The following is a 13,939-nucleotide window of genomic DNA, read 5'->3' as shown; positions in this document are numbered from 1 at the left end:
GATGAGGAAGTGGGAGCTGTCTTCACGCCATGGTGCCTCTCTCTCTCCAGGGCAGTACGTGCAAAGCCTTCCGTGCCTGCCCCAGTGAGCCTCTGTACAACCTCTGCAATCGGCCTCACCTTCATTCCATTGGCGTCTCATGAAGTATGTGCTCAAGAGACACGCTCTGACTGTGCAGGTAACTCAGTAGACTTCCGAACGTGAACGCGTGTGTGTAATGCCTTTCGAAAAACCCGATTTCAAAAGTAATGCCTGCTTGATAAGTGTTGGGAACGCTCAGCACTGATTCCTGGTGCCCCAGACTCATGGGACTTAGCATAAATGTCACACTGAAGACGAAGGCTGATTTCCAGCAGGTGGTGAGCATGCGCAGTAAGGATCGCAGCAGCTGTAGGAGAATCTGCAGGATTTTGAAGATTAGTCCTTTTATGCTCTTCTGAGGCTCCTAAGGTCCCAAGGACTCATTAATTAGTTTTGGTGTGCCTACTCACGTCTGTGCAGGTGAAGCCACACACATGGGGGAGGGGGTGTAGGAGCCAGTGGTTAAATCGGAGATCTTACAGTCTTTCACCTTCCTCTCCACAATGTTCCCTGCGCCTTGGTAGTGGTTTTATAGATGTTTTCACTGGACTGGGCTCCACTCTTGCATTTTAATTGGTGGAGGTTTCTCTTAGTGGTCTCTGTTGCAAAAAAAAATGCTCCTTGACAAAGTGGGGAAGGACTCCTCATCTGTGTGTAAGAACATCTGTGTGTTGTTAGCAGTCATGCTGGCTTTTAGTAAAGGAGTGGTTGTAGAGTCTCCTCTATAGTCATGGCTTTACTAGCATGAGTAGCTGGCTAGGTTTCCTCTTGTCAGGTGGATCTTAAGTACAGGTAGAGAGCGGGGGTGACCACCAAGGTGTGCCCCTTTAGGGGTTCTCAGCCATGGTGGACACTGATTCGTAGTATCATAGCTGTAGGAATATTGTGGTGGTTGCCTCCCTTTGGAAGCTTGCATGGTGCCTTCTTCTGGTCGCATGAAACCCAGTCCTCAGGGAGGGGACACTCAGGTCTATTCCAGCTCAGGGGATGTCTGGGGCCTGTTTCTCAAGTACATGGTGTCTTCACCAGTAGGGACTGTCCTTCCATTTTGGGGTCAAACTGCGGGCAGCAGCAATAGGCTGTGTGCTTTGGGAATCTCTTGAGCAGTCTAGGCCGACAGCTCAAAAGAGGATTTCTTATCTGATATTGGGGGTTTTTAGTCTTGGGGCTCTTTGAGGACAGACCAGATAAATCCATTAAATTATATATAGAGAGAATTACATGCATTACAGTTGTTTAAAAAGGCAGGTAAGTAGTGTGCTTTCTTGGGCTCTTTCAGACATTCTTTCCTTTCTTCCACTTCTTTCTGTACTTCCCCTCTCAGCCCTAGAGCCCCGTTATTCCATCACCCCCCCCTCAGTTTACTGGTGCCCTGCTGTCCTCCTACCCTCTTCCCTCCTGTATCTCTCTGGTCAGATCCCTGTGCCCTGCTGTTATCCCTCATCTAGCAGTGGTCCCATTTTATTTTCCAATTTCTGTACTTACTCCAGGCCCTGTGCTCATTTCTGAGGATATGGAGTTAGGAGCCTCCGGTACGAGAGAACATGCAACGTTGTATTTGGGTCTGGGTTACCTCACTCAGTAAGATATTTTCTGGGGTCCATACATTGACCTGCAAGGTCCTGGTTCCATTTTCTTTACAAGCCGAATAGCATTCTGTTCGTGTGTATGTATCACGTTTCTTTATCCATTTGGTCGTGTAGGGCATGTAGGTTGTGGCCCATTCCCTAGCTTTTCTGAGCAGCAGTGATCTGTGGCGTAGTCGCTAAGCGCACATGGGAGGTTTATTTTTAGCTTGAATTTATCTACACACTGATTTCTATAGTGGACGTGCAAGTTTCCAGTCCTACCAGTAGTGAATGGAGGGTCTTTTTTCTTGGCATCCTCATCATTTTTGTCAGTTCCATTGATCTTTGCCATTTCGACAAGGGTAAGATGGGTTGTCTCTTGGCCATTCTTTTCCTTTGAGAACTCTCTGTTCAAGTCCTAGACTCAGGTTTTGAATGGGTGAGTGTGTCTTTGACTTTTTTTGTATATTCTAAATGTTAATCTCTGTCAGATGTACAGCTATGCAGAGGCTTTCAGTTTTATGAAGTCCCCCTTGTCTGCAGCAACGATTCCCTGCGTCACGGCACGTGGGTGTGTATAACCAGACTCTGACATGCCTGACTTCTTCAGTGTGCTGCACTTGGGTGGGTAGCGTTTCTAAGGTGAACATGCTCAACCATCCTTTGTCTTTTCGGTAGGGGCTTTTCCTTCCTTAATCGATACCTCAGCATACGTGGGCCTTGCCAGGAATCCTTCTACAGTTGGGCCGTGGCCTCCTCACTGGGACTGACTCACCTTGCAATCCACTTTACCAGAAGGCTCTGGCACCTGCTCCCTCCGCTCGTGTAGAGGTAACGTGCACACGGCTTCCTTTCATCTGTGGAGAAGCACACTCTGCTCTGTAGTCCGAGGGTGTAGACATAGTGTATATTGTAAAAATTTATGTTTGGGGGTCAGGTGGTAGTGATACATATCAACAGTCTCTTGGGAAACCAAAGCGAGATCTCAAGCCAAAGGCCATCTCGGGCCACATAAAGATCTTGTCTCAAGTCTGTTTTTGTTTTTTTTTTTTTTTCCTGTAACTTATTTATATTTAGGCTTAAGCAGCAGGAGACTGTGGCATCCTGGCCTTGTGGTCTGATCAACAACCGTTTGAACCCTGGTGCACATGTGGTTGTGACCTTTAGCAACCTTTCAGTTATGCAGAGGTAGCTTCCGTGTCTTCCTGGTAGGAAGCTGCCGTTGTGAGTCCCGAATATTAGTGTATACTGTTTTAACTCTGAGTTCCACAACAACCTCTTTCATGAGAACCACCAACGACCCTTTTTGTATGTGGGGGTTCATGTGATTGCAGCGTATGTATGCCAGAGCGTGCGTGTGGAGTTGTGTTGTGAGCCGCTGTGCACTGCAGAGGCGAGTCCTGGAGGTCTGAACTCAGGCTGCCACGCTTGCCCAGCCTCCTCATGCAGACAGAGGCCACTGTCAATCTAGTCTTTAAAGTCTGATTGACACTTTAATCCCTCACACACGCTGTGAGCAGGCACCATTTTATTTTGGCCTCCACCAGTGAAAGTGAACTTTGAACACAGCAAGGGAGCTGCTGAGTTCTCAGACCCCTGCTGGGGGACTCTTGACAAGCTCTCAGTGGGGCTCCCGACCCTCTGCCGCCTTGTAGTGACTCAATTTGTCTCTTCTGTGACTGGTAAGACTTTTCATTGCTTAGACATTTGACAAAACCGTGACTATACTGCCTGAATCAGTTAGGTCTGTAGATCCAAGGTACTCTGTTTTTAGTATTACATGATTTAAGTCATTTGGAAAATTACAGAAGCTCATCATAATAGTGTCATGGGTGACAGTTGGAAATAAAATACTCGTCTTTCTCCCAGGGCATAGAAGCTGACCAGTTAGACCTTCGGAGAGACAATTGCCTACAACATGTCTCTCATTTAATCAGAGCAGCGGGAACACAGCGATGGCTCAGAGGCTTCTGTACACCTACTGTGGCATATAAGTCGCGGACTGAGCAGTGGTCTTCTAGTGGGACTTTCCAGATGTGCTGTCACCACTGCCAGCTGTCCTCACGCCGTAAGTGCCTGACTGCTGTATGCACGAGGCCCCAGATTCAAGCCACAAGCCTTTAGAAACCAAAACACTGCTCTCATCTCCAGAATATCTGCAGTTACCTACTGTTCCCGTGAGGATGTGCAGAGTACTCTTACCTCCCTTCAGCATTCTACAGGAAAATTATTCCCAGTGCTGAAACAGACCCAGTCCTCTGAGACAGCTGCAACTGAGCATTATTTTTCCATTTAGTGTCTCCTAAGCTCCTGTGTGGGAGACAGACGGGGGTTGTCCTCGAGGCATTGGCAGAGTACACTTACTGAGAGTCAGCAACCGAGTGCAGCTGTTTTATCTATTTTCTTGTGCTGTCTATCGAACCCGGTCTTGTACCATGCAAGTGCTCTACCACTGAGCTGCATCCTCAGCCTTGCAGTTCTTCAAGTGTGAACATACAGTCTCTGCAGGGAATAGTTCCTGTATTTCTGGACAGTGCCATTGCTGTCCAAATACACAGCAAAGGAGGGAGATTACTAAAGGAGAAGCAAATTTGGATTCTTATGGTGATGTAATTACTTAAGGCCAACACCTAGCACAATTAAGATGCTTTTATGCAGGAAGACAGTTGATTCATTTCATTCATGTGTGAGTACGTTAGTTTTAGAGTGTGAGCTTTGGCACTGCGCTTAATTCGAAGCCCAGCACTCCAAGGAAAAAGTCAGTGCATCCGGCTTCCCAGTGGAGAGAAGCGCGATCTTACCATGTTCACATATAGTAACACGCGGTGCGTCCCAGTAGGTCACCCCAGACAACTAAAGATTGGCGCAAGTTTGACATGTGAAAATAAAGAGCTGATAATGTTTCAAGATATTTTACTTCGTTACATGTTCTTGAATCTCAGATCAAAACATTTGCTAGATATACTGTTTCGATAAAAAGGTTTTGTGGAAATGCTATAATGTATGATTGATTCTAGGACTAGTCCAGTGTTGAGATTGAAGGTCAAATACAATGGGAACTTTTTAGGAGTTCTTACCCTCTTTATAACTGCATATTCAACTTTCCAGTTGAGAAGCAAGATTTGTATATAATTAGGAATGCATCTTGTATTCTGTATGTATCTATATATAAATCCTTTTAAAATTTATGCGTGGTGTTCGCTGGTGTTTTGCCTGCAGGTGTGTCTGTGTAAGGGTGTCAGGTCCTTTGGGAACTGGAAGTTACAGACAGTTGTGAGCTGCCATGCGGGTGCTGGGAATTGAACCTGGGACCACTGGAAGAACAGATAATAATACTCTTAACTGCTGAGCCATCTCTGCCAGCCCCATAAAAAATTCTATTCTAACAATTGAGATTTACCTTCTAAAAAATTTCATTTCATGGCCATTGAGTAATAATGATAAGGCCAACTAATTATGATTGATGAAATTTAGGTCTCGGAATGCTATCTGTGCATTCTGTATTTAGTTTCTCTTATGAACCACATATAGTTCTCTGAACAGTAAACTGGATGGAAGGGAGATTGGGGTTGTCTGTGTCGGAGTTACTACAGCCAAGCTTCTAAACAGAGTTAGACAGAGTATTGGGTAAGGCTGGGGCCGTGGAACTCAGTGGATGGTGTGCCGGTCCATCGTGTGCACGGAGTTCAACAGAATCAGGTGTGGTGGGCACCCATCTGCGATGCTCGGTCTTGGAGGTAGAGTGAGCAGTGTTCAGGGTTCGTGCTTGGCGGCAACAGGGTGAAGTTCGAAAGGCAGCTGGGTTTTCCGTGAGATGCTTGTCTTAAAGGAAATAAAAAGCAGATTGTTGGGGGAACGCCTGGTTTCTCAAATCTGCTAAACAGTATTGGCAGGACAAGGAACAAGTTTCCAAGAAAAAATTCTGTGCTGTGTGTTTATTTAACACTTACAGTCACAGCTAGTGGAGGCCACAAGCAAAGCCCTCAAGCCTGGTGGTAGCGTCTGTCCTATGGTGATGAGGAAGTCAAGGATGAGAAATTGGAGTTTGTGGTCCAGACAGCAACCAGAGAGACCCTGGCTCAACAATGTGGACAGTGAGAACTAATTCCCAAAAGTTGTCCTCTGACATACCTGTGTGCCTGCAAACACACACACACGCACGCACACACTGAATGCTACGGTCCTACTGTCTGCTAAGCATCCTTGAGATGCATGACTTCTGATTTTGTGGAAGGCGGACGTTATTAGTTATCTTTCCTGTTCCAAAGAGGTTAAACATCCTGGCCAAGATTTATCAGCCCTGCCCAGAGTGACTCCTTCAGCGGAAAATCTGTTCCCGTTTAGAGTAGCAAAACTTCTAAGAGTTTACCCTCTGCTATTTTCCTTTCTCTCTCTCTGCACTTCCCATGCCAGCTCTGCCTGCTTCCTTGTAATATATTCACTTCGAGGGTTCTTCCTGCTGCCTGGAGGACTGCTCCTCCCTGGGCCAAAGAATGTCCCTTTCCTTCCCTGGGCATGTGGAGTGGACGCTAGCCCTCCTGAGTGCTGAGACTGCAGCGCTATGTGGCCAGCCAGCCGTTTGCTAGTTTTATTGAGAAAGGAGAGAGGCTTGCACTGTCAAGAGAACTTAAGAAATGGGACTAACCCTAAATTACTGTGGATGGTAGTTTTTTTTTTTTTTTTTTTTTTGGTTCTTTCTTAGGCTAGCCACAGTTCTCCTGAGTTCATTCTGGTGATATTGGTTTTATGGCTGTCTTAATTAGGGTTTTTATTGCTGTGAAGAGACACCACGACCACCGCAACTCTTCTTATAAGGAAAACATTTAATTGGGGCGGCTTACAGTTTCAGAGGTTCCGTCCATTATCATGGTGGGGAGCATGACGGCAAACAGGTAGATGTGGCGCTGGCTACATGCAGGCTACAGGAAGTCAGCTGAGACACTTGGTGTCCCGAGCATAGGCAACCTCAAAGCCCCCCCCCCCCACAGTGACACACTTCCTCCAGCAAAGCCACACCCAATAGTGCCAGCCCATATGAGTTTGTGGAGGCCAGTAACATTCAGACCAACACAGTGGCTTCTACACTAATTCTGACTGTGGCTTGAATTTTTCTGTAGACTGTACCAAAATCTAGCTGATCTCCACCTTTTCATTTAACGCTTGTTATATTTTCACAGGGAGGCATGTTTAGCACCCACAGATGTGAGGATGCACCACTTGATGGTGTCAGTTCAGGGCTGTGTATGGTAGGAGATTACCACAAGGCCCCATATTACTGAAACAGAAAGCTGAGGTGCTTTATTTTGGCCCACAGTTGTGAGGATTTTGGCCCCTGGTCACCTGACTGGTCTCTGGATCCAAAGAGTGGCAAACTAATAACACTCAGACAAGGTAAAAAGCATGAAAAGAAAGGAGTGAAGTCCCGTGACAGGTGAAGGGAGAGAGTAGCTAGAACCGAGAGCTCCCCCAGGCCCAGGGTCCCCAGACCAATTCTTTTTTATAAAACTACAGATTACAATCTGTGAGGTAGTATAGAGAGGAAAAAGTGAAATGTTAAGGTGGGTCTGCAAGCAGCTTGAGGATACGTCCATGGCACGGGACAATGGTCTATATTCTGTTGGTTATATTTTAAAAAACACTGATTGGCCAGTAGCCAGGCAGGAAGTATAGGTGGGACAACCAGACAGGAAGTAGAGGCAGGTCAATGAGAACAGGAGAATTCTGGGAAGAGGAAAGCTTATTCTTTAGTCCTGGCCTAGCCACAAAAGAAGCAAGATGTGACTGCCCTGCTGAATAAGGTACTGAGCCACGTGGCTAACACAGACAAGAATAATGGGCTAATATAAGTTAGAAGAGTTAATAGGAAGCCTGAGCTAATGGGCCAATCCGTTTATAACTAATGTAGAACTCTGTGTGATTTCTTTGGGATTTAATGAACGAGAGGGAGAGAGGAACAGATAAACAAAATATACATACAGAAAATTTAAATGTTTTGTTTACTCTATTGGAGATTTTCTAAGAGACAAAAGAATTTAGGGTTTAAAAATATAGCCCCCAAGTTCGCCCTTTTGTCTGTGGGGTCCTTCAACCTCCAAGAGTCCTGTCCCTGTGCTGAGGATGACCTTTCAGACAGGTGAGTGGGTGCCGGAATGTCCTGGGAAAGGAGCACTGGGCCCCTTCAACTCCTGCTACAGGGGCTTCTTTGTGCCACAAATCCCTGCCCACGCCTCCAAGCCTGCTCTATTGGCTACGAGGTTCTTGGCCCAGGAACAGTGCCTACTCATGCACTGAGGAGATCCACCCAGAGTCAGTCACAGCATAGACTGGACCAAGACAACAAGACTTTCCTGGCTGCATCTGAAGTAAGAGATGGGCAGGTATCAATGCAAGAATTCCTCCAACAACCTGAAAGGCAACATGACAACACCAGATTCTAGGGATTATGCAAGAGAAGACTTGAACACCCTATTCCAGAAGAAATAGAAGAAATCGACGTTAATTGTAATTATGAAAATGATAGAGGACCTTAAACAGGAGGTGAAAAACTGCTGTAAAAAAGTGGAGAAGAGGGCTGGAGAGATGGCTCAGTGGTTAAGAGCATTGCCTGTTCTTCCAAAGGTCCTGAGTTCAATTCCCAGCAACCACATGGTGGCTCACAGCCATCTGTAATGAGATCTGGTGCCCTCTTCTGGTCTGGTGGCATACATGCAGACAGAACACTGTATACATAATAAATAAATAAATCTTTAAAAAAAAAAGAAGTGGAGAAGACAAACAAAAAGGTAGAAGAAATTAATAAATCGCTCAAACATACCAAAGAAAACCACGATAAAGCAATCAAACAGGTAATGAAAACAGTTCAAGGCTTGAAAAATGAAATGGAGGTAATGAAGAAAACACAAACCGAGGGGAAGGCTGGGATATGGGAAAATCTGGGTAATTGATCAGGGAACTACAGAGACAGCATAACCAACAGAATACAAGAGACAGAAGAATCTCAGACACCGAAAGATACTATAGAGGAATAAACTCAATGATTAAAGAAAATAACAAATCCAACAAATTCTTAACACAAAACATCCAGGAAACTGGTACAGAGAAACCGTGAAAAGACCAAACCTAAGAATAATAGGGGTAGAAGAAGGAGAATTACAGCTCAAAGGGCCCAGAAAATAGTATTCAACAAAAATTATAGAAGAAAACTTTCATCCAACCCAAGAAGGGATATTCCTATGAAGGGTACAAGAAGCATACAGAACACCAAATAGACGGATCAAGAAAAAAGCATCTCCTCGCCATATAATATATCAAACACAAAACATACAGAATAAAGAACGAATATTAAGGGTTTCAAGGGAAAAATGTCAAGTAACATATAAAGGGAAACCTATCAGAATTACACCTGACTTCTCTATGGAAACTATGAAAGCCAGAAGGTCTTGGATAGATGTGCTGCAGACACTAAGAGACCATGGATGCAAGCCCAGACTACTATATCCAGCAAAGCTCGCGTTCACCATCAATGGAGAAAACAAGATATTCCAGGACAAAAACAGATTTAAACAATACATAGCCACAAACGCAGCCTTACAGAAAATACTATTAGGAAAACCACAAACCAAAGAAACAAACAACACCCATAACAACACAAGCATCTAACAACCCTCCACCAGCACAACTCAAAGAAGGGAAACACACAAACACTACCACCAGAAAAAATAATCAGAGCTAGCAACCACTGGTCATTAATGTCACTTAATATCAATGGACTCAATTTACCTATAAAAAGGCACAGGTTAAGAGAATGGATACAGAAACAGGATCCAACATTCTGCTGTTTACAAGAAACACATCTCAACCACAAAGACAGACACTACCTCAGAGTAAAGGGTTGGGAAAAGGTTTTCCAATCAAATGGTCCAAAGAAACAAGCGGGTATGGCTATACTAATATCTAACAAAATTGACTTCAAACTAAAATCAATCAGAAGAGATGGAGAAGGACACTTTATTCTCATAATAGAACAATTCATCAGGAGGAAGTCTCAATCCTGAATATCTATGCCCCTAAAATAAAAGCACCCACATATGTAAAAGAAACATTACTAGAACTCAAAACATACATCAAACCCCACACTCTAATAGGAGATTTCAACACTCTGCTCTCACCAATGGACAGGTCAACCAGACAGAAACTTAACAGAGAAATAAGAGAACAGATGTAATGAACCAAATGGATTTAACAGACATCTATAGAACATTCGACCCAAACAGAAAAGAATATACCTTTTCTCAGCATCTCATGGAACCTTATCAAAAATTGATCACGTAATTGGTAACAAAGCAAACATCCATAGATACAAAGAAATTGTAGTAACCACCTGTGTACTAACGGATCACCATGGATAAAGTTAGAATTCAACAGTTCTACCCCCAGAAAGCCTACAAACTCATGGAAACTGAACAGTCAACTACTGAAACACCCCTGGGTCAAGAAAGACATAAAGAAAGAAATTAAAGTCTTCCTTGAATTCAATGAAAATAAAGACACAACATACTCAAACCTATGGGACACTATGAAAGCAGTGCTAAGAGGAAAGTTCACAGCACTAAGTGCCTATATAAAGAAAACGGAGAAAGCACACATTAGAGACTTAATAGCACACCTGAAAGCTCTAGAAAAAAAAGAAGCCGACTTACCCAGGAGGAATAGAAGACTGGAAATAATCAAACTGAGGGCAGAAATCAACAAAATAGAAACACAGAAAACAATCCAAAGAATCAATGAAACAAAAAGCTGGTTCTTGGAGAAAATCAACAAGATTGACAAACCCCTATCCAAACTAATCAAACGGCAGAGAGAGAACACACAAATTAATAAGATCAGAAATGAAAAGGGGGACATAACCACAGACACAGAGGAAATTCAGAGAATCATTAGATCTTACTACAAAAGCCTGTATGCCACAAAATTGGAAAATGTAAAAGAAACAGACATTTTCAAAGATAAGAACCATACACCAAAATTAAATCAAGACCAGGTGAACAGTTTAAATAGACCTGTAAGTCGTGAAGAATTAGAAGCTGTTATCAAAAACTTCCCTACCAAAAACAGCCCAGGACCAGATGGTTTCAATGCAGAATTCTACCAGAACTTCCAAGAAGAGTTAATGCCTATACTCCTCAAAGTATTTCACAAAATAGAAACAGAACAGTCATTGCCAAACTCCTTTTATGAAGCTACAGTTACCCTGATACCAAAACCAAAGACTCAACAACGAAAGAGAATTACAGGCCAATCTCACTCATGAACATCGACACAAAAATTCTCAATAAAATACTGGTAAACTGAATCCAAGAACACATAAAAAATTATACATTATGATCAAGTAGGCTTCATCCCAGAGATGCAGGGCTGGTTCAACATATGCAAATCTATCAATGTAATCCATCATATAAATAAACTGAAAGAAAAAAAAAACCATATGATCATTTCCTTAGATACTGAAAAAGCATTTGACAAAATTCAACACCCCTTTATGATAAAGGTCTTGGAGAGATTAGGGATACAAGGTTTATACCTAAATATAATAAAAAGCTATATACAGCATGCCGACAGCTAACATTAAATTAAATGGAGAGAAACTCAAAGCCATTCCACTAAAATCAGGAACAAGACAAGGCTGTCCACTCTCTCCATACCTCTTCAATATAGTGCTTGAAGTTCTAGCAATAAGATAACATAAGGAGATCAAGGGGATTCGAATTGGAAAGGAAGAAATTAAACTTTTGTTATTTGCAGATGATATGATAGTATACATAAGCAACCCCAAAAACTCTACCAAAGAACTCCTACAGCTGATAAACACCTTTAGTAATGTGGCAGGATACAAGATCAACTCCAAAAAATCAGTTGCCCTCCTAAACACAAAAGATAGAGAAGCAGAGAAGCATCACCGTTCACGATAGCCACAAATAGTATAAAGTATCTTGGATTTAGCCACAAATAGCATAAAGTATCTTGGGGTAACTCTAACCAAGGAAGTGAAAGATCTATTTGACAAGAACTTTAAGTCTTTGAAGAAAGAAACTGAAGAGGATACCAGAAAATGGAAGAATCTCCCTTGCTCTTGGATTGGGAGGATCAACATAGTAAAAATGGCATTCTACCAAAGGCAATCTATAGATTCAATGCAATCCCCATCAAAATCCCAACAAAATTCTTCACAGACCTTGAGAGAATAATAATCAACTTTATATGGAAAAACAAAAAACCCAGGATAGCCAAAACAATCCTATACAATAAAAGTACTTACGGAGGCATTACCATCCCTGACTTCAAACTCTATTACAGAGCTACAGTAATGAAAACAGCTTGGTACTGGCATAAAAACAGAGATGTTGACCAATGGAATCGAATCAAAGACCCAGATATTAATCCACAAACCTATGAACACCTGATTTTCGACAAAGGAGCTAAAATTATACAATGGAAGAAAGAAAGCTATCTTAACAAATGGTGCTGGCATAACTGGATTTCAACATGTAGAAGAATGAAAATAGATCCATACCTATCACCATGCACAAAACTCAAGTCCAAATGGATTAAAGACCTCAACATAAATCTGGCCACGCTGAACCTGATAGAAGTCAAAGTGGGAAGTAGTCTGCACATATGGGCACAGGAGACCACTTCCTACGTATAACCCCAGTAGCACAGACAATAAGAGCAACAATGAATAAATGGGCCCTCCTGAAACTGAGAAGCTTCTGTAATGCAAAGGACACTGTCATTAAGATAAAAAGGCAACCTACTGACTGGGAGAAGATCTCCACCAACCCCACATCAGACACAGGTCTGATTTCAAAAATATATAAAGAATTCAAGAAACTTGACATTAAAACTCTAATTAACCCAATTAAAAAATGGGGTACTGAACTGAACAGAGAATTTTCAACAGAAGAAGTTCAAATGGCCAAAAGACCTTAGGTCATGCTCAACCTTCTTAGCGATCAGGGAAATGCAAATCAAAACAACTTTGAGATACCATCTTACAACCTGTCAGAATGGCTAAAAATCAAACCACCAATGATAGCCTATGCTGGAGAGGATGTGGAGTAAGGGGAACACTCCTCCATTGTTGGTGGGGAATGCAAACTTGTGCAAACCACTTTGGAAATCAGTGTGGCGGTTTTCTCAGGAAACTGGGAGTCAGCCTACCTCAGGATCCAGCAATTACACTCTTGATGAGATGCCCAATCATACTACAAAAGCATTTGTTCAACTATGTTTATAGCAGCACTATTTGTAATAGCCAGAATCCGGAAACAACCTAGATGCCCCTCAATAGAAGAATGGATAAAGAAGGTGTGGCACATATACACTTTAGAGTTCTACTCAGCGGTAAAAAACAATGACATCTCAAATTTTGCATGCAAATGGATGGAAATAGAAAACACTTTACTGAGTGAAATTACCCAGACCCAAAAAGAGGAATATGGTATGTACTCTACTCTAGCCATAACAAAGGACATTGAGCCTATAGTTCGTGATCCTAGAGAAGCTAAATGAGAAGGTGAACCCAAAGAAAAACATATTTATCCTCCTGGATATTGGAAGTTGACACGATCGCCAGGCAAAAAGTTGGGAGCAGGGGGGTGGGGTGGGTTGGGGGAAGGGGAGATGGGGAGAGAGAGGGGAGAAGGTGGAGGAGTTGGGGAGAGAGCTTGGGGGAATGGATAACTGAGATGGAGGAAGGGTGGATATGGGAGCAGGAGGAAAGTTATCCTAACCAAGGGAGCCATGTAGGGTGGTTAGAGTCTTGGCTCTAGAGGGCTTCCAGGTGTCCAAGGGGATTTCCCCAACTAGGTCCGTGGGCAGCTGAGGAGAGCGTGCCTGAACTGGCCTTCTCCCATAGACACACTGATGAATATCTTGCATATCACCATAGATCCTTCATCTGGCAAGGGATGGAAATAGAGACAGAGACCCATACTGGAGCACTGGACTGAGCTCCCAAAGCCCAGATAAAGAGCAGGGGGAGGGAGAACATGAGCAAGGAAGTCACGACTGCGAGGGGTGTGTCCACCCGAAGACGGTGGGACTGATCTAATGGGAGCTCACCAGGCCAGCTGGGTAATGGGACTGAACGAGTCATGTGATCAAATCCGGACTCTCTGAATTGTGAGAATTATGATTGTGGCTGACAATGAGGGCTGCTGAGAAGCCAATGATAATGACACTGGATTTTGATTCTACTGCATTTGTACTAGCTTTTGGGGGGCCTAGTC

The 13,939-nt window shown here is 43.3% G+C and overlaps 1 protein-coding gene across 2 annotated transcripts in view; it reads left to right on the top strand.

The window, feature by feature from the left end:
• Positions 1-2,676, top strand: part of Gtf3c3 (general transcription factor IIIC subunit 3) — a 29,888-nt gene extending 27,212 nt beyond the window's left edge. The window contains exon 16 of one of the 2 annotated variants that reach the window (XM_038315432.1): positions 51-2,676. In XM_038315432.1, coding sequence (XP_038171360.1) covers positions 51-88 — 38 coding nt within the window. In that variant the 3' untranslated portion in view covers positions 89-2,676. The remainder of the gene's footprint in view (positions 1-50) is intronic. The other variant, XM_038315431.1, reaches the window with a different exon arrangement.
• The last annotated feature ends 11,263 nt before the right edge of the window (positions 2,677-13,939 follow it).

The sequence above is a fragment of the Arvicola amphibius genome, chromosome 18 (genome assembly GCF_903992535.2).
Source record: "Arvicola amphibius chromosome 18, mArvAmp1.2, whole genome shotgun sequence".
NCBI classification, from domain to species: domain Eukaryota; kingdom Metazoa; phylum Chordata; class Mammalia; order Rodentia; family Cricetidae; genus Arvicola; species Arvicola amphibius.
Note: the sequence above shows the minus strand (reverse complement) of the source record. Positions and strands in the feature narration are given on the sequence as shown.